The 21,251-nt window shown below is 40.4% G+C and overlaps 1 protein-coding gene across 4 annotated transcripts; it reads right to left on the reverse strand.

The window, feature by feature from the left end:
• Window positions 1–502: 502 nt before the first annotated feature.
• LOC121140861 (UDP-glucuronosyltransferase 2B31-like) lies at window positions 503–20,884 on the reverse strand. Of its 4 annotated transcripts, none has more exons than XM_040747298.1 (7): window positions 20,546–20,884; window positions 10,481–11,250; window positions 6,737–6,885; window positions 5,164–5,295; window positions 3,148–3,235; window positions 2,166–2,385; window positions 503–1,033 (listed from the first exon to the last, which is right to left on the reverse strand). In XM_040747298.1, the coding sequence occupies exons 2-7, from the start codon at window positions 11,202–11,204 to the stop codon at window positions 757–759; spliced, it is 1,590 nt and encodes a 529-aa protein (XP_040603232.1). In that variant the 5' UTR covers window positions 11,205–11,250; window positions 20,546–20,884; the 3' UTR covers window positions 503–756. The 4 variants fall into 4 exon arrangements, with proteins under 4 accessions (XP_040603232.1, XP_040603230.1, XP_040603233.1 ...); XM_040747296.1 differs by lacking the exon at window positions 20,546–20,884 and adding an exon at window positions 19,124–19,278; XM_040747299.1 differs by lacking the exon at window positions 20,546–20,884 and adding an exon at window positions 12,814–12,874.
• Window positions 20,885–21,251: the final 367 nt, after the last annotated feature.

The raw sequence follows: 21,251 nt of genomic DNA on the forward strand, positions 1-21,251 counted from the left end.
TGTTTACTAATAACAATACAATGCCCGGGGCAATAAGTTCCTGAAAGGGGCTTGCCCATGGGAACCACCCTGACCTCGACCTTTTCCAAAGACTATCTGCCTCTTCTGACACACCCAAGTCAATCTCTGGTGTCAGAGCAGATCCAGCCTGTGGTAAGGCAGGGAGCAGAAGCCTTTCTGGAGGGAAGCCTTTCTTGGGAAGTTTTCTTGAGCCTTTTTGGGGTCTGCTTAAAGTTTTCTTTACATCGTTGACTGGTCTCTGTGTCATCAATCCCGACACCCTCCACACATTCTCGGATACAGGCTGCGAAATGGGCTCAGCATTATTTGACTAACTGGGTTGTTAAAAATAAAATGAAAGTATGGGAAGTTGGAATTGGAACATATTGGGTGAGATCCAGTGGGAAGAAGGAATGTGATGATGAGGGAGGAATGTAATATTCCACTGAATCAAGGTAAGTATTTCTGAATGAAAATGAAAGAAAATTAAGAAAACAAATTGTGAGTTGTAGGGACATTTCAGAATTGGTATACAATATGAGGTCAGTGCTTTTGGGACTGAAATAATTTGTGGTGTTGTCTGGCATGTGTACTTTACAAGTGAGGGGAAAAGGAACCTTTGACAGCCCAAGTGTAATAGAAAATGATGAAATAGAGTGATAATGTCCAAGTCAGTTGAAATGAAGGAAATCCTGGAAAGTCTCCCTTGTTGTGATGCACTGGAGGAGGTCCATGTGTCTGTTCTCCCCACCTCAGTTACTCCCTTTTCTTTTTTCCAGTGCTACCAAACTTCTGACAACAAAAGAGACAGCACTTTGTGGTGATGAAGATCGCAGTCACCACACAGGCAAGCAGGAATCCAATCACGTCCAGAGAGTGGTACTGGAACCAGGTGAGGTCGTGAGCTGCCACACGAAGGTGCTTGGCTCCTTTGTTGCGCATGACGTACTCAACCCAGAAGACGGCTCTGTCCAGGGGCTTCACTGGCTGATCGTGGTGAATTCTTGATAGCCGCATGGCATTCTCTTTATAGCTAAGGATAAATGTAAAGGAGAAGCATGAAAATAGCATTAAACACCAATCAGTTAACTGAAGAGCATCAGGCTTGTGAAAGGTCAGAGATAGAATAATGAGACCGAATCCTGTCATACAAGAACAGTAGGAGAGGTAAAGCTTGGGGTGGGGCATGGTTGAAAGTTAGCTGCAAATTGGTATTCTCTGAGAAGTCCTTTTCAAAAATGAAATGGAAAACTATTTTGAAAGTAAACCTTTTTGGGATATGGTTGATATTAATCCATTCCAATCATGGTAAGTGAGATAGTCGAATACAGAGTAATCAATCACGTTGATGTTTTTGAGGACTGACTGACTGTGCCATGAAAAAATAAAATACATATCACTGATTGAAAACAGATGAACGATGAGAAAGTTACATGATATAAGTACTAGGGTGGAGCTCATTGATAGAACACCTAGTAGCCTGAATTCAACCCTAGCACTGCAAACAAACAAACACAAAACCCAAATATTGCCTGCTAGGCATTCAGAGAATTAAAAAATACATTTGTATGTGCTGTGTGAGTGTGGAGAGGAGATGTCAGTTTGTAGGAGTCAGTTCACTTCCTCCACCATATGAATTCCAGGGATGGAACTCAAGCTGTTAGAGGGGTAAAGAACCTTCACCCACTCACCCATCTGGGGATGCCATAAAGTGGAAATCTTACTGAGATTGGTCAGAGTGTAATGTTGTATGGATATTGTGAAAAACTTAGCACATTCCTAAATATACTGAAAACAGAAATGCCCCAAGTTGAACTTTACTACTACTAGAAGTCTTATAGAAGAAACAGTAAGCAAAATATCAAATAGATACTGCCAAGCCCATGGCTATTGCAGCACTAGCCATAATAACTAATTGGAATTGACTGAGATGCCCTTGGGGACAGTGGATAAAAAGGAGGTATGAAAACACTGAATATGTTCATTATTGTTATACTATAAAAATAATAAAATATTGTATAATATTGGTCAGCCATTGCAAAGAAGGAAATTTGCAGTAACAAGATGCAATTGGAGGATATTTTATTAAGTCATACAAAATAAATGAAGTTATTGTTGAGGAAATTTATCTTGAACACTGAAAATTAAAAGAACACTGTACTCACGAAGGGTCAGTAGTGACTGTCTTTACGGCATTGAGCAAATCTGTACTGGACATTGTGAGAAAGTCCAGTCTAACACCCGCTCCCTTGGTCTTCATGTGAACAACATTATCAAACTGGTCTCCAAACAAAGGAATGCCAACCACAGGGACCCCGTGGTAGATTGCCTCATAGAGGCCATTGGTGCCACCATGAGTTATAAAAGCTCTGGTTTTAGGATGACCTAGCAAGGGGAGAAATTAAGGGCAACTGTTAATCATAAGCCTGAGAAAGAAATGAGAGGCAGGGGAAAAGCATACAAAAGGCAAATATTCTCTAGATGACATTGTCATAAGCATAGGAGTGCACTGAATTACCCTCATGTCTTAGACAAAGGAGTATCCCAAGTCCCTGAAGGATTATAACAGGGTACATAGGAGAGGTGGAGTGGGGAAGTAGAATGATTTTGTGATATGGACTAAAAGGGAAGAGCTCCTCCGAAGTGGAGCAAACAGCATGTTCAAGCACAGGCAGTGGTTTGGGAGAATGTGCTCTCCTACAGAAACAGTAAAGTTAATGCTTTGCATGGGTTGGCTCCACACAATAGGGGCTGGGGTCATTTTGATGAAATCAGATTGAGGAGACTTCATCATGTGTAGTACCATCTGATGTGCGGGTCTGTGGTGGAGCACAGTAAATGAAGAGTCGTTGATGAAAGAATACCATTCCTGCTGACATTAAAAATTTCCCTACAGTAGGGGAAAGAGTAGATGTAAGTTACAGAAATAGGAGGAACAAAGAAAGACTGACTTAAGTGTATCTGAAAGATAATTACAGCAGAGATAGAGATGGATTGTCCATCTCCATTGTCATTGTACAGCATATTCTTACCAGTTTTTCATTCATATTCTTCAGGACAAGATCATAGTTGTCATAAATGCATTAATATTGACATTCACCTTCCTGAGCAGCCATTCCTCATGTCTCAGGTGTTTCTGATGCTTACCGAGAAGGTCGTTCTGGGGGATCCATTTGTACAGCCTAGTGTTGGAGCCCAAGGTTTCTGGCTTCTTGCCTTCAAATCGCCAAAGAACCTGTTAATGTGAAGCTAACCTCTTATCACTATGGTTAAATATCAGTTACTCCTGCTAGAATTCTGGATAGACTAAGTAACAGTGGAGATAAATGCCCAGTGTCTAAGAGCCAGGCAGTGTGGATGGATGATGGGAACCATGAAGAATTCTACAGCCAGTATACAAGCACCCTTCACTCTCCTGCATTCATTCTTATTCTTGTCCAAGTTTCAGCATGCCACATTCACATTTAGTCAACAGCAACTTAGGGAATTTTAGGTTCAGTAATGTCAATCAGGAGTTAAGAAATGTATGAAAGTAATTCCAGTTGAATAATCCATCGCAGTCACTACTTCATATACCTGCTTTTGTTTTTCCAATACATATTTATAGCAGTTTTAATCTTCCAAATTGACTACAAGTATTTGTCCATGGTATCTGAATTAGTTCACTTATAATGCCTCTACCCATTTTTTTTTTTTTTTGGTTTTTCCAGACAGGCTTTCTCTGTGGCTTTGGAGCCTGTCCTGGAACTAGCTCTTATAGATTAGGCTGGTCTCAAACTCACAAAGATCTGCCTGCTTCTGCCTCTGAAGTGCTGGGATCAAAGGTGTGGGCCACCACAACCAGGCCTTATGATCCCCTTTATTAGAGGTATTTTATTAGATTAGATACTTGAAGTATGACACTAAGTACAGAGCATGTTCCCAAGTTGCCCTTGCCCCCTGTTTCAGAATTAACATGTCAGTCCCCCCTGCTGGAACTGAGGCTGGCAAATCCTGTCTTTTTTTTTTTTTTTTTGGAATAGCAGGGTAAACAGTACTGTGCTTAGGCCTATTTTAAAATTTTGGAGATCTCATTTGGCCAAGGAAATAAATATAAGGCTATCACCTAATTTGAAGTTTTTAAACTTATATTTTATGTTTTCCTTTTATTTAAATGGTATTTTTCCATGAAATATATTCTGCTTATGGTTTCTTCTCCCATAACTCCTTATCTCCCCTCCTATCTAAATCCATACCTTAAACTTCTCTGTGTTGTCAGGAAAAAAACAATAATCTAAAACACCCCTTTGGGGATCAAATGACCCTTTCACAGAGGTTCCCTAAGACTGCCAGAAAAATGAGATATTTACATTACAATTCATAATGGTAGCAAAATTATAGTTACAGAGTAGCAACAAAGGTAACCTATGGTTGGAGTCACCACAACATGAGTAACTCTCTGAAAGCATTTCCTAATGAGAACCACTGATCAAAAGAATATATAAAATGAAGGAAAAGTGAACAATCTAGAATAGTACAAATCGCATTTATAAAAAGGATTTATTTTTATTTTTGTGTAAGTTAGTATGTTTGCATGTGTGTGCCTGCCTGTCTGCCTGTGTTTGTGTGTGTGTGTTTGTGTGTGTGTGTGTGTGTGTGTGTGTAAGTGCATATGTATTGGAAATATCTGTGGGTGTCATCTGAGGCCAGAAGAGTGCTTTGGATGCAGTTACAGATAGTTTTGAGCTGCCATACAGTGGGGCTCAGAAGTTCAGGTCTTCTGTGTGAGCAACATATGCCCTTCCAGAATGTTCCTCCTCTCTTCTCCTACCAATGTCAATTTTCTGCTTATTGCTACTGGTTGTTACTGGTTAAAATTTAATAGTGGTCTGATTACACTGTGCAGAATCACTAGTTTCCTTGAGGAAAATGGAGGAAATAACAAGGCATATTCTGTCATCTGCCTATAATGACTTCCTAACACCAAGTGCGCAAACACTTGTTATCAACAAAATGCCACCCAGAATTTGGCATCTGTCCCATTTATTTCTGTGTCACAGGTGACTTCAGAAGTGAGCTAGAGCTATTACAGCAGCTTCAGTGTCACACAGGTGGTCTCTGCAGTCACACCTGACCAGGATGTGACCATCTTAGTGAGGATGAAACAGTGAGGCTGTATCTCACCTTCTGTGGAATCTGGGCGAGGCCTGCTGCAATCACATTGGCCCTTTCTTCTGTTAGGTTTCCCACCATGGACCCCAGGGAAAACACCACAACACCGTGTTCTCCAGATGACTGGACGAAGTCTTCTATGTCCTTGTAATGAAATATCAGCCCATCACAAAGAGCAGCAGCACCAAATCTCCTGCATAAAAACTGACACCACCCTCCACTGGAAGACACTGAGCAGCATTAGAAATGTTAGAGAAGTGGGTGCTTTAAAACTATTCACATCCACATATAAGATGTAGAGTTGCAGCCAACTGCATAGTTACAATTCTGTTACACGTATGTATGTGCTCACAGAAACAGTCTTGGAACACAGTCATCTTTTGTTTTCCATTTTCATCTTGAAAAATATAATTTGTAGTAAGTAAGTCCAAAGTTCTCTTTTCCCTTTCCAGCCTCTAGTTTACTGTAATTTATCTTTATGCTTCCATGATTTTGACTGATTTCTAGCCCCGTACGTGTCCCTTATTTTCTCCTCCTTCTTCTCTCATTCTTCCCAAGTCTACATATCTCCTCCAATTTATACTCTCTGCCTGCCAGCCCTGCTTATCTTTTCTCCGTGTAGTTACTGGCTGTTCAGCTCTTTATTACATCAGTTATGTGTAATAAAGTAGAAATGAATGCAACACAAAACAAATAGAAGCACACCTCTACATAAAGTACCATTCTGCAGCACACACAAATAGAACACATCTTCACCTAGAGAAAGTAATATTCCTGAACACATCTGTAAACATCGCTGGCCTGCACAGAACTTAGGAATCTTCCCACTGCTTTCAGACTTCTCAGCTACTGTACGTCTCAATTAGCTTTGAAACAGAATGCAGTCTTGGGCATAACAACACATTGTATGTTGCTGTCATTACACAACTAAAGTGGTGGTTTCCAGAGACAATTCTTTCTAGAGCAGAAAAAAATTCACTTTTCTTGCATCATGAAGTGTCATGTTAGTTAAAATCACAAAGCATTCCTCTGCACCTTCAGAGCGATATCATCCTGTGAGCTTACACAATTCATTTACAATCACTAAGGGCAGGTTTTAGTGACCAGACAGATCTTGAGTTTTCTTCACTAAGCAAGACTGTTTCTCTAGCTGTGCCCCATCTCCCCTCTTTACTTTTACTGCCAGGCCACTGGGCCTTTCCTCACTGTAACATCCCATAGTTTTCTTGCTGGCTCACAGTTTGTCTTCAGAGTAGAACTGCTGGTGTTTCTGGGTGAGCCTGTGCACACTTTGTTTCTCTGTATACTCAGCACTTTCCTGTGTGGTGTCCCTGTCACTTGTCTGTATGTTCTGCATGAATCACTGAGATTTTCTCTGTACTGAGTAGTGCTCTAACTATCCCTGTCCCTAGATATTCCACAGGGTCCATAAAGGAAGTTCAGACTCTTGTTTCTACTGGCCTGTTTCTTTATCTAATTTCTTGTGTCCTTCTGGAATTCGACACCAACCTTCTGAGGGAATGAAATGTATCATCCTGCCAAATGTGCAAGGCAAAGAGAAGCAAGCAAACAGGAATATATCTACCTTAGGCAGAGGCTTGGCAGGTCTGCAGTGCAGTCCTCCAACAAAATCAAAATTTGGTAAGAATGGGTGAGGAAATTCCAGATCCCAGTAGGTTCTGATGAGCCATATATCTGCCTTCCCCATCATCTCCACGAGTGTCGTGGGTCGTCCTGAAGAGAAATCAGAACAGTGAAGGTACAACAGGTGACAAAAATGTCAGGTGAAGATGAATAAATTAGGTAGTCTTCTGAAAGCATTTTTGATGATATAGACTGAGTTGTTTACAAATGTGTGGTTGGGATAGTGTGTGTGTGTGTGTGTGTGTGTGTGTGTGTGTGTGTCTGTATGACTTGGGTTAAGGCAACACATCTGTGACAACACACCTTAGAAATTCATTATTATCAAATATCTAGATATGCCACTGTAGAATAATCAAATGTCCTTTATATGTGAATCATGCTTGTCATACTAAAAGAAATACCTTTCTTGGAACTCTCCATCTAGTTTGCCTTGTTTAGCTGCTGGAAGGTTAATGTGTGTTCCTGTATGTGAACTGATAATCCTGTGCTGTTTTGTTTTGCTTTGAGATTTTCTGATGGATCCCAGGATTGTCTCTATGTCATATGTAGTCGAAGTGGACCTTGAACTTCAGATCCACTTCCAACACATCTCAACTGCTGGGATTACAGGTGTGTGCCATCATGTCCAGTGTAAACATTTGAGGGTATCCTGTTTTAGGATTTCATTTTGAGACAGGGACTCACTATATCCTCCTGGCTGACCTCCAGGATAATGTTGATTATGCCTGAGCTCGTTGTCCTGGTACTGTTCTTTAATTATGACTCAATGTATGTGTAAGAATGTCTGCAAATAATAAGTGATAATAAGTTCTATTATATAGAGACACTTATTTAATACAATATGTCCTTTAAAAAGACACAACTTCAAAATATGACCTGATGCTTCTCTGGACTTCCTCAGTGTCAGTTGTTATGTCCCACTTTTTATTTCTGATTTTGCTAATTTGCATGTTCATACTCTGCAGTTTGCTAAATTTGGATAAAAGTTTGACTGCTTTGTTGATTTTCTCAAAGAACCAACTCTTTGTTACACTGACTCTTTGTTTTGTTTTCCTAGTTTCTACTTCATTGATTTCAGCCCTCAATTTGATTATTTCCTGGCATCTACTTCTCCTGGGTCATTTGCTTCCTTTTGTTCTAGAGCTTTCAGTGGTACTGTTAGAAGAGAAAGTGGAAGGTACCCTTAAAGGAATGGGTACAGGAGTTCGCTTCCTGAACATAACAACATTGGCACAGACACTGGGATGGACACATTAGAAATGGGACCTCCTGAAACTGACAAGCTTCTGTAAGGCAAAGGATACAGTCAACAAGACAAAAAGGCAGCCCACAGAGTGGGAAAAGATATTCACTAACCCCATATGTAACAGAGGGCTAATCTTCAAAATTTACAAAGAATTCAAGAAGCAAGTCTCCAAAACTCCAAGGATTCAATTAAAGATTGACCTACAGAACTGAATAGAGAATTCCCAATAGAGGAGTCTAAAATGGCTGATGGACACTTATGAAAGAGCTCAACATCCTTAGCCATGCGGGAAATGCAAATCAAAACAACTCTGAGTTATCATCTTACTCCTGTCAGAATGGCTAAAATCAAAAACACCAAGGATACTTTATGCTGGAGAGGATGTGGAGAAAGGGGAATACTGACTTGACAGCCACTTTGGAAATCAGTATGGAGATTCCTCAGGAAAATGGGACTCAGTCTACCACAAGACCCAGCAATTCCACTCTTAGGCATATACCAAAAGATGTACATTTATACAACAAGAATGTGTGTTCCACTATATTCATAGCAGCATTATTTGTAATAGCCAGATCCTGGAAGCAACCTAGATGCCCATCAGATGAAGAGTATACAGAGAAAATGTGGTACATTTATACAATGGAGTAATACGCAGCAGAAAAAAAAATGGAATCCTGAAATTTGCTGGCAAATGGATGGCACTAGAAAAAACCATCCTGAGTGAGGTCACAAAAAGAGAAACGTGGTATGTACTCACTCATATATAGATTGTAGACATGGATCAGGGGAGTACCAGCCTACAATCCCACTGCCAAACCTTCATCGAGCGCCTGGTGGAAGCAGAGGAAGACACCCACAGCTTAACACCAAACTGAACTCTTGGAACCCAGTGACAGAGAGGGAGGAGTGATAAGCAAAGGGGTCAGGACCCTGATTGTGAAACCCACAGAGGCAGCTGACCTGACAAGGGGGAGCTCTTTGACCTCAGACTGATGGCTGAGAGACCATGTTGGACTGATCCAGACCCCCTGAATGTGGTGTCAGTGAGGAGGTCTCAGCAATCTCTGGGGCCTTGGGTAGTAGATCAGTGTTTACCATGGTGTACGAATGAACTTTGGGAACCCGTGCCACATAGAGGGGTGCTCTCTCAGACTCCACACATGGGGGAGGGCTTAGGTCCTGCCCTGGGTGAAATGACAGACTTGGAGATACCCATGGATGGCCTCACCCTCCCTGGGGAATGGTCTGGGGATTGGGTGGTGGGCTGGGGTGTTGGTTAAGGGACAAAGGAAGAGGGGACTGAGAGGAAGCTTGGATTGACATGAGAAGCATGCTTGTTTCTAATTTAAACAAAACATTTATAAAAAGTCACCATTTGAAACTCTAAAGCTAATAATTTCCATGTTGACACTTGAGCATTGTAGTATTTTAAAAGCTATTTACTTAATTATATTTGTGTGTGTGTGTGTGTGTGTGTGTGTGTGTGTGTGAATGTGAATGTGTGTAGACATCACAGGCCAGAGGATATTTGTAGGAAGGCGTTTATGTCTTTTCATTACTTAAGGTCTTCTAGATTTTGATAGAATGTGCCTTTCACTGCTGAGCCATTGCCATTTGCTGGCACTATTAAAGGTTTAAAAGAGAAGAATTTTAAACACCCTGGGACTGAACATGGATTCTCTAAAATCCTGCATTCGTAAACTTCTGTCTTAATACAGAGATGGTGTATGTCACAATTGTGGAGAAATTCATTATGTAAAGCCAGAAAATATTCACTTTTAAGCAAAATAACTAATTACCTAAGGAGTGATAAGTTCTCCATGCTGTAAAGTTAACTGTGATCTAAATATGTGTCAGTCCTCAATCTTTATCTCTGTCATTCTAGAATACATTGAATGAGTTAAAAACAACCATTTTAGAGGTCAGCCAAATGGGCCAATGGATTAAACCATTTGCTATGCAAGGTGGCAAACACACTTCCATCCTCAGAATATGTATAAAAGTGTAAAGAGAATAGACTCCACAGATTGTTCCTTGAATTTCACATGTGTCCTAATCACTGCACAAATAAAAAATACTGATAATAACGGTGGTAGTGATGATTATGTTTAATATGACTCAGGTAAAATTGTTCTAAAAGGTGAGATAAAATACTTAGTAAATGGCTATGTAATTGCTTAAAGAAACCCATAAATCATTGCTTTGTGAGTATATGCAATACTGAAGTGTCCTGTGCAAGTGATAGCCAAGGCTTTTCAATTTGGCATTGGGACATAGGTTTTTCCACAATGCATTGAATTTCACAGGTAATTTCGCAGACTTTTCACCATTTTGCTTAGGAGAGATAAATCCTGCTGCTGCCAATCCTATTCTTTCAAGTTCTCCTCCAATGACACAGCAAGTTGAGAATGCAACAATCCCAACTGAACAAGCACTTACCTAATACTTCACTGTAAAGCTGATTCCACTTCTTCTCATTAAATGTTTGGAACCAAAAGTCAAAACAAAGCACATAGATTACATTTTGTACCCTCTCCATGAATGTCATCCGGTCACTCAGTTCTGATAGAGCAGGTGGCACGTAGGAAGGAGGTAGGGGGAGTCCTCCACTGTACTTTTCATACGTGGAGCCAGGAAAGAAGCGGAGACTGAACACAAGTGGTATCTGGAGAATCTCGGCCAGCAGGTCACCACAGGGTACGAAGGGATCTGCCAGGATGACATCAAAGCTTGAATTGTGTAGTTTTGCCATGAGTTCCTTGTTGAAAACAACATCTCTGCAGAGACTTTCAGTATAATCTGAGACTATCCAAACCAATTCTTGCAACATTAAAAAGTATCTCCAATATGATTGCTTTGGCAGCTCATAAATGTGTTTATTGATGGATTCTCTGAAAATTTCCTGTAGACCATCCATGTCATATGATGAAGGGTATATTTCAAATTCAATGGCAGATGTGTCCTCGACTTTATAGGAAAAGGAAACTGAGGGTATCAGAACAGTCACCTCATGACCCTTCTTCACCAGCTCATCCAGGATTCTCTTTAAGTTGAGCCAATGGCTGAATTCCACTGGCCACACCAGCACCTTCCCCCCACTCCCAGATCCAAAGAAGCCACTCAGCTGTAGCAGGAGCAGGGCTGCTGTCATCTTCACAAACATCTTGGTTAAATTCAGAGCTGCCTTTCAAATGGTGATTGCTCTGCTCCTGCAGATATAGAAAGATTAATAATGAGTTAAAGTGTAACTTGTGCCCACAAAAGCAAACACACACACGATAGTCATAGCCTTTCGATGCTAAGTGCAAAAATCAGAATGCAGATGTGTACCTGTGAAATGATTCCTGCCTGATTCTCAGTGACCTTGAATGTATAACTTATAATGTATAATATATAATGTATACTGTACTGGGAGAACAGTGGAAAGTAAGAACTTTTTCTCTCTCCCTTGCCTTCTTCTAATGTAGCTTTCTTGATAAAGAACTTGAAAGAGAGACATAACTGTTGAGTCCCATTTTTACAAACATCACAGTTCAGTGTGTCTTCATATGAATGTTGGCAACAGCGATCATTTACCACAGTATTTAATTATTTTGGATATATGAGCCAGAGGTTCACAGCATAAACTCAGAATTCTAAATCCTGAAATTAAGTTTACAATCTACTTTATTCTATGTAGAAGCCCTGTTCTTTTAGTTTTTCCATTGGGTCTAGCTGCACCCAACTAGGACTCTACTCTCTTGTAACTAGTCAGCCCGCAGGAGTGAATGCATTCTAATGAGACACTTCTGCTTCCCTCCTTCACTATCAGACTATTGAAAGAATGGACCCCAAGAAATTACAAGTTTCCTGGTTACCCTTTGTTGGGAGAAGAAATGTCTGATGCCTTGGGGGTATCTAGGAGGAGTCTGTCCTCAAGAGGGCCAGTTACAAGCTAGGGTAGACTAGGCTTACTGACGACCAAGGAGCTAAGGTAATGGTAGTCAAGGGACCACACCATGGGGCACTGCTTATATATACACATGGCTTGTCAGAGTCCCAAGGATGGAGTTGTGTAAGGGTGATTGGCTCTCATTGTCTGTCTTTCTGAAGTGATCACAACGAATAAATCTAATTTTTTCTGCATTTCACTATTAATTTGGCTTATCTGGTTAGATTTTTTGTGTGTTTTCTGTGTGTGTATAACCTGGCATATTGGGACACAGGCTGTGATCCCTTAGTCATGTAGCACCCTTGTTTCCTTTCTCTGAGCTTTTCTTTGTGTAGCTGGTAGAAAATGGGTGGTACTTTGTGACTGACTTTGATGTTTACAATGTTTCCAAATACTGTCATGATGTAGGACATAGACAGTTTTGTTCTACATAATGTTAAATCTAGTTTGTAACACAAAGTCCACACTTTCTCATTTCTAATTTTACTGACATTAGCTTTGTTCCCAATTTTTACTACTATTGTTTTTTATTAATATTCATGTAACATATTTTTGTCCTGTTTTACATTTTGGTCTCAACGCTTTCCTATGTCCATGAATCATTTGCAGACATCACTAAGAACATAATTCCTTTGTTTCATTATTCCCTCACTGAGGCAAAATACGATTAGAAAAAGACCAGGGCCGCCCACACAGGAAAGACATCAGCGCTTCCAGGCCCCAAACTCCAGCGATCCCAACTTCAGGTGAGATTGGGTCTCCGGGTGGACACTCCCCATCCTCTGCCCAACACCCATCCCCTCGATCTTCCTGGGCCGCTCCTGGCATCCAGAAGACTCACCTACACAGGAAAGACATCTGCCCTTCCAGGCCCCAACCTCAGGCGACCCCAGCTTCAGCTTAAGCTTCAGTGTCAGTGTCCCCAGCTTCAGCTTCAGGAAGGAAGGAAGACCAGTGGAGACGGAAAGACCCCACCAGCACCCACTGGAAGAAGAGATGGGAAGAAGACAGAATAAGAGATCACTCAGCAATAGAAAGACCAACATGACTCCACCAGAATCTAGAGAACCAATGCCAGGAAGACCTGAAAAGCACTACATAGATGAAGCAGAGGAGACAGACTTTAAAAATTATTTTATGATGATATAGACCCTCAAAGAAGAAATGAGGAAATCCCTTAAAGAAATAGAAGCAAAAAGAAAAAAAATCCATGAAATGGGGGAAAAATTCAAGAAATAAACAAATCTCTCAAAGAATCTAAAGAGTACCAAGAAAAAACAACCAAACAAATGAAGGAAACAACTCAAGCAGTTGAAGGATTGAAAGCTGAAATAGAAACAATAAAGAAAACACAGAACAAGGGGATGCTGGAAATAGAAAAGCTGAGTAAATGATCAGGAACTATGGATGCAAGTATCACCAATAGAATACAAGAGATAGCTGGGTAAATGATCAGGAACTATGGATGCAAGTATCACCAATAGAATACAAGAGATAGAAGAGAAAATCTCAGGTGTTGAAGACTCATTAGAGGATATACAGTCGTCAACCAAAGAAAATCTCAAAACCAACAAATCCCTAGCACAAAATATCCAGGAAATATGGGACACCGTGAAGAAGCCAAACCTGAGAATAATAGGTATAGAAGAAGGCAAAGAAATACAACTCAAAGGTACAGAAAACATTCAACAAAATAATAGAAGAAAACTTCCCTAACCTAAAGAAGGATATGCCTATGAAAATACAAGAATCTTAAAGAACACCAAATAGGCTGGACCAGAAAAAGAAATCACCTCGCCATATAATAATCAAAACATCAAACCTACAGAATAAAGAGAAAATATTAAGAGCAGCTAAAGAAAAAGGCCAAGTAACATACAAAGGCAGACCTATCCGAATTACACCTGAAATGATGAAAGCCAGAAGATCCTGGACAGATGTCCTACAAACGCTAAGGGAACAAGGATGCCAGCCCAGACTACTATATCCAGCAAAGCTTTCAATTACCATAGATGGAGAAAACAAAATATTCCATGACAAAGCCAGATTTAAACAATACGTATCCATGAATCCAGCTCTACAGAAAGTGCTAGAAGGAAAATCTAGACCCAAAGAAAATAACTACACTCACAAAGACACAGGCAATATATAATCCCACTTTACAAAACACCAAAAGAAAATGTGAGGAGAAACTACACAAAATAACTTCACTACTAATAAATCAAACACAAACAAGAATCATCAATCAATGGTCATTAATATCCCTAAATGTAAACGGTCTCAACTTGCCTATAAAAAGACATAGACTAGCAGAATGGATACGAAGACAGAACTCATCCTTCTGCTGCATACAAGAAACACATCTCAACATCAAAGACAGATGTTATCTCAGAGTAAAGGTTTGGGAAAAGATTTTCCAATCAAACAGACCCAAGAAACTAGTGGGCTTAGCAATCCTATTATCTAACAAACTAGACTTCCAATTAAAACCAATCAAAAAAGATGAAGAAGGAAAGGAAAAGTCCATCAAGACAAAGTCTCAATTTTAAACATCTATGCCCCAAATACAAAGGCACCTACATTACTAAAGCTCAAATTGCACATAAAATCTCACACACTAATAGTAGTAGACTTCAACACTGTGCTCTCACCACTAGACAGGACCTCCAGACAGAAACTTAACAAAGAAACAAAATAACTAATAGAAGTTATGACCAAACTGGGTTTAACAGACATCTATAGAACATTCCACCCAAACACAAAAGGATATACCTTCTTCTCAGTGCCACATGAAACATTCTCTAAAATTGACCACATAATAGGAAACATAGCAAATCTCCACAGATACAAAAAATTGGAATAACCCCCTGTATCTTATCAGACCACCATGCATTAACATTATAATTAAACAATAACACAAATCCCAGAAACCCTACAAACTCATGGAAATTGAACAGTGCACAATTGCACCATCCCTGGGAAAAGGAAGAAATAAAAAAAGAAATTAAAGACTTCCTGGAATTCAATGAGAATGAAGACACAACATATGCAAACTTATGGGACTTTGAAAGCAGTGCTGAGAGGAAAGTTCATAGCACTAAGTGCCCACATGAAAAAACTGGAGAACAGTCATACTAGAGAATGAATAGCACAGCTGAATGTTCTACAACAAAAAGAGGGAAACTCACCCAGGAGGAGCAGATGCCAGGAAATACTCAAATTGAGGGCTGAAATCAATCAAGTAGAAACCAGGAAAACACTGAGAAGAATCAATGAAACAAAGAGTTGGTTCTTTGAGAAAATCAACAAAATAGACAAACCTCTGTCCAAACTAACCAAAAGGCAGAGAGAGCATGTAATTAACAAAATCAGAAATGAAAAAGGGGACATAACAACGGACTCTGAGGAAATCCAGAGAATCATCAGGGCATATTTTAAAAATCTGTACTCCACAAAATTCGAAAATTTAAAGGAAATGGACAATTTCCTGGATAGATATCACTTGCCAAAACTAAAGCAAGACCAGATAAACAATCTAAACAGACCTATTACCCTTAATGAAATAGAAGTAGTCATCAAAAGTCTCCAAAACAAAAAAAGCCCAGGCCCAGATGGATTCAGTGCAGAATTCTACCAGAAATTCAAAGAAGAGCTAATTCCAATACTCCTCAAAGTATTCCACACAATAGAAGCAGGAGGCTCAATGCCAAACTCTTTTTACGAGGCTACAATTACATTGATACCCAAGCCACACAAAGACACAACTAAGAAAGAGAACTATAGACCAATTTCCCTCATGAATATCGATGCAAAAATACTCAATAAAATACTAGCAAACCGGATTCAAGAACACATTAGAAAAATCACCCATCATGATCAAGAAGGCTTCATCCTAGGAATGCAGGGATGGTTCAACATTAGAAAATCTATCAATGTAATCCACCATATAAACAAACTGCAAAAGAAAAACCACATGATCATTTCACTGGATGCTGAAAAAGCCTTTGACAAAATCTAGCACCCCTTCGTGATAAAGGTCCTAGAGAGATCAGGGATAACGGGAACAGACCTGAATATAATAAAAGCAATATACAGTAAACCAACAGCTAACATCAAACTAAATGGAGAGAAACTCAACGCAATTCCTCTAAAATCAGGAACAAGAGAAGGCTGTCCACTCTCTCCATATCGCTTCAATATTGTACTTGAAGTTCTAGCTACAGCAATAAGACAACAAAAGGAGATCAAGCAGATACAATTAGGAAAAGAAGAAGTCAAGCTTTCACTATTTGCAGATGATAAGATAGTTTACACAACTGACCCGAAAAACTCCTCAAGGGAACTCCTAGAGCTGATAAACACCTTCAGCAAAGTGGCAGGATACAAGGTTAACTCAAAAAAATCAGACGATGAAGTGACTGAGAAAGAAATCAGAGAAACATCACCCTTTACAATAGCCATAATCAGCATCAAATATCTGGGGATAATGTTAACTAAGGAAGTAAAAGACCTGTATATCAAGAACTTTGAGTCTTTAAAGAAAGAAATCAAAGAGGATACCAGAAAATGGAAAGATCTCCCATGTTCTTGGATTGGTAGGATCAACATAATAAAAATGGCAATCTTGACAACAGCAGTCTACAGATTCAATGCAATCCCTATCAAAATTCCAGCACAACTCTTCACAGACCTTGAAAGAACAATAATCAACTTTATGTGGAGAAACCAAAGGCCCAGGATAGCCAAAACAACCCTATACAATAAAGGAACTTCAGGAGGCATCACCATACCTGACTTCAAGCTCTATTATAGAGCTATAGTCCTGAAAACAGCTTGGTATTGGCACAGAAATAGGCAGGTAGACCAATGGAACCGAATTGAAAACCCTGATTTAAACCCACACACCTATGAACACTTGATTTTTGACAAAGAAGCTAAAACTATACAATGGAAAAAAGAAAGCATCTTCAACAAATGGTGCTGGCAGAACTGGGTACTGGTATGCAGAAGACTGCAGATAGAGCCATGTTTATCGCCTTGTACAAAACTTAAGTCCAAATGGATCAAAGATCTCAACATAAATCCAGCCACACTGAAACCTTTAGAAGAGAAAGTGGGAGATACTCTTCAACGAGTTGGTACAGGAGACCACTTCCTGAACATAACACTTGTGGCACAGACACTGAGATCGACAATTAACAAATGGGACCTCCTGAAACTAAAAAGCTTCTGTAATGCAAAGTACACAGTCAACATGACAAAAAGGCAGTCCACAGAATGGGAAAAGATATTCACTAACCCCATATGTAACAGAGGGCTAATCTTTGGAGATTAGTATGGAGATTCCTCAGGAAAATGGGAATCAATCTACCACAAGACCCAGCAATTCCACTCCTAGGCATATATCTAAAAGAGGCAAATTTATACAACAAGGGCATCTGCTCCACTATGTTCATAGCAGCATTATTTGTAATAGCCAGAACCTGGAAGCAAGCCAGATGCCCCTCAACTGAAGAGAGGATAGAGAAAATGTGGTACATTTACACAATGGAGTATTACTCAGCAGGAAAAAACAATGGAATCTGTGGGAACACCAGACCTTGAGCAGAGACCCACTTTCCCTTCTGCCTGGGAGTAGGCAGCTGTAAGACAATGTTTACTAAAAACAATGCAATGCCTGGGGGCATTAAGTTCCTGGAAAAGGCCTGCCCACAGAAACCACCCGGACCTCGACCTTGTCCAAAGACTAACCACCTCTTCTGCCACGCTCAGATCAGTTTCTGGGGTCAGAGCAGAACCAGCCAGGGTAGAGGAGAGAGCAGAAGCTTCTCTGGTGGGAGCCTTTCCTAGGAAGTTTTCTTGAACCTTTTTGGGGCCTGCTAAAAGTTTTCTTTACATCGTTGAACGAGTCTCTGTGTTGTCAATCCCGACACCCTCCGCACGTTCTGGGACACAGGCCGCGCAGCAGACGCGACAGGAATCTTGAAATTTGCATGTAAATGAATAGCACTGGAAGAAACCATCCTGAGTGAGGTAACCCAGTCACAAAAAGACCAACATGGTATGTACTCACTCATATATGGATTTTAGACATGGATCAGGATAGTGCCAGTCTGTACTTCCACTGACAGAGAGTCTGGGAAACAGGAACGAACCTAAGAGACATGCATGGTACCCAAGAGAAGAGGAATGAGGCAAGATCCTCTGAACAGATGGGGAACACGGCAAGGGGTGAGGGGTCGGTGTGGGAGCTGGGAAGAAGAGAGTGGGAGAAAAGGAAGAGAGTGGGGGAACAGGAAGGTTGAGTGAAGGGGTAGAATAGGGGGAAGAGGGAATCATAGGTTAGAAGACAGATCAGGCACCAGTGTGACTTCTAGTGATCTAAAGGGATGATACCAATTGGCAAGCTAAGCAATAGTGGAGAGACCACCTCGAATGCCCATTCCTGATAATGAACTTGATATCTATAACCATTCTGGAGCCTTCATCCAGTGACTGATGGAAGCAGAGGCAAACACACAATTAATCACTGAACTGAACCCAAGGAACCCAGTGACAGAGAGAGAGGAGCAATGACCAAATTGGCAAAGAATGGGCTGCCAAAACCAGCAGGGACAGCTGATCTGAACAGGGGAGAGATTTTGGACCCCAGACAGACAGCTGGGAGGCCAGCATGGCACTGATCAAGACCCCCTGAATGTGAGAGTCAGTGAGGAGGCCTGGGCAAGCTATGGGGCCCTGAGCAGTGGATCAGTGTTTATCCCTGGAATGCAAAAAGACATCGTGTGTCCATAACACAAAGAGGGATGCTCTCTCAGCCTGGAATCTTAGGGGAGTGCCTGGACCCCACCCTGAGTGAAATGACAGACTCTAGATATCCCCTATGTTGAAGGAAATGGCAACAGGGTGGGAGGCTGGGGGGGGGTGGGGAGTGCGGGAGGAGGGGAGGGAGAGGGAACTGGGATTGACATGTAAAACAAGCTATTTGAAATTAAAATAATAAAAAAAAAGAAAAGAAAAAGACCAGGGTGCCCCTGCTTAAGCTTCTTTTGTGTCCTACACAAGCACCAAAAAACTATGAGATCCTATGTGGGCCTAACAAGATAAGCTGGGAGAGGAAACGGGGAAATTGGAACTGAGTTTACCCTGACCTGTGTTCTGAAATGGGAATCCTATGGAGCAAGTCGACACAGTTTTCCTGAGTAGGCTCAAAGACAGATAGGCACATCCGGTGAAACTCCTGGCCAGTCCTTGGCTTGAACAAGGAAGTAGGGTGCAACAAGGATCCCAGGACCTCTGTGATCAGGAAGAGTGGGCGGGGACTTCTCCCAGGACTTTGTGGGCGGTGACCTGGAGAAACTGGGAAACGCCCTTCCTGCTGGGCAGTTCATGTGTATCCCTTCTTACTTCTCTCTGATGTGTTACTCCATGAGCCTAATGATCAGGATCTTTAAAGTCTGGACAAGTGGCAGACTGTTTCCAAGGAGCTGCTGATGCTGCCATCCACAACACAATACAGCAGTATCTGAGGTCTCCCTGTGCACTCACTCTAATGTTTCTCTTTAGATCATAATCAGAGGAGGAAGCTCTACCTCACTGTGGATTTTAATTGTTTTGACCTGAACTTGGATGACCTCAAGAGTAATGAGGCTGACTATACTCCAGTACGTGTATTGTCCACCTGGAAACTCTTTCATGGAAAACGTTCATTCATATCCTCTGCCCGTATTTTATGGCTGGATACTTTTGGTCTCAGTTCAAGTTTGTTTTGCTTTTTAATCCACAGTCATCTCTGGTGTTTTCGTCCCACATTATGAATTTATGACCTTTCTTTATACAATGTTTAAGTGTGTGTGTGTGTGTGTGCGCGCGCGCGCGTACACGCGCGAGCCTGATCGTGTGTGTGATTTTCAAATGCTTTCTCCAGGTTTGTGATTTGTTTTTTCAGTACTTTCAATGATTTTTTTTTTAATGCAGGGAAGTTTTTGTTTTGTGACTGAATAATGAAGGTCACCACGTTGGTTTTAATGAAGTCACAAATTAAAATATATTTTTTCAAAACCAAACCAACCAAACAAAACAAATCTTACAACTCTTCCATGGATAGTTTTGTGATCCTTGTCAAATAGCAATCAAAGTAAAAAAATATTCTCTATCATTTTAGCAATCTCAAACAAAACATAATATAGCATTAAAATAATAAAACGACCATTAAACATTAAGGATTTATTGCCAATAATATGATCATGTGTATATAAAACTGTAGACATTACATATGCCAAAGAGCATAATAACAATGCAACAATTGTCTTTTAAATACAGATAAAATTCAAACCCAGATCAACAAAATCATGAAATAGTTATTTGCCAGCACTATAACAATGGAAATGGATAGGAATTCCAAACATGGTCAATTTTCCCTTAGTTACTAGTGATGACTGTCTAAAAAGACTCATACACTAATAAAAATCTGTTGATAAATATTGTATAAACAAATGCTAGACAGTCTATATTTCTTTATATTTAAAAAACATTCTGAAATAAACTGATGTGTTTTATGAAACGATACTTACATTTTTGCAAATTATGCTAAGGTAAATGGAGAGAGTCAGAAGTGTTTATTTTTTGCAAATGAGTACTTTCCAAATGAGAACGTTTTCTCATTTTGATAAAATGCTCTGAACTATCCCAGCCAGCCTGCTGCTGTCAGAAACGCTGCTCTCTCCTGCCCCAGCAGGAAGGCTACTAGCACTTCATATACACTTTTACCTATGTTATTGATACTAGACCTTCCCTTAGGAGACTAAATGTTTATGTTTTAGCCCTAAGATCTGGGTAACTAACAGTTAAAGTTCATTAAACGATTTAACATCTCCGGAAAATGGAAGCATTCTCACATTATGTCCCTGAGAAGTGAGTCAGAGCGGGTGAAAGCTGTCAGGCTCCACATTTTGTACAAATAGTTATAGGTCTTTTGCTATGTTCTAACCGCGTAGGGTAGAAGACGTATCTTTAGACTTAAAAGAATTTTATTGCCAGTTTACATTTGTCGAATGTGCTAATAGAAGTCAACGCTCTAAGGTTCCTCCGTGCTTACGCAGGTTGCTATGGTTACTCACTGTGTAGCTTAAGCTTCTCTGGCTGTCTGAAAAAGAAGCTGTGCTTCCTGAGTCTCGCTTTTTTTCACAGACGTTTAGCTTTTATATTTAACCACACTGCTAAAACGTGGAATAGTGCACGCATTCCCCTTTTCCTCCTTGACCTTTCCTTGGTTCTGTC

The sequence above is a fragment of the Mesocricetus auratus genome, unplaced genomic scaffold, assembly GCF_017639785.1.
Source record: "Mesocricetus auratus isolate SY011 unplaced genomic scaffold, BCM_Maur_2.0 Super-Scaffold_100006, whole genome shotgun sequence".
Taxonomy (NCBI): domain Eukaryota; kingdom Metazoa; phylum Chordata; class Mammalia; order Rodentia; family Cricetidae; genus Mesocricetus; species Mesocricetus auratus.

Excerpts from the sequence above, each read along its gene's own strand:
- LOC121140861 (XM_040747298.1), bottom strand. The coding sequence starts at position 11,204 with ATGTTTGTGAAGATGACAGCAGCCCTGCTCCTGCTACAGCTGAGTGGC. Across the intron at positions 6,886-10,480 it reads GCTTTACAGTGAAGTATTAG|GACGACCCACGACACTCGTG; the intron begins GTAAGTGCTTGT and ends ATTTCTCTTCAG. Across the intron at positions 1,034-2,165 it reads ACAGTCACTACTGACCCTTC|CTATAAAGAGAATGCCATGC; the intron begins GTGAGTACAGTG and ends ATTTATCCTTAG.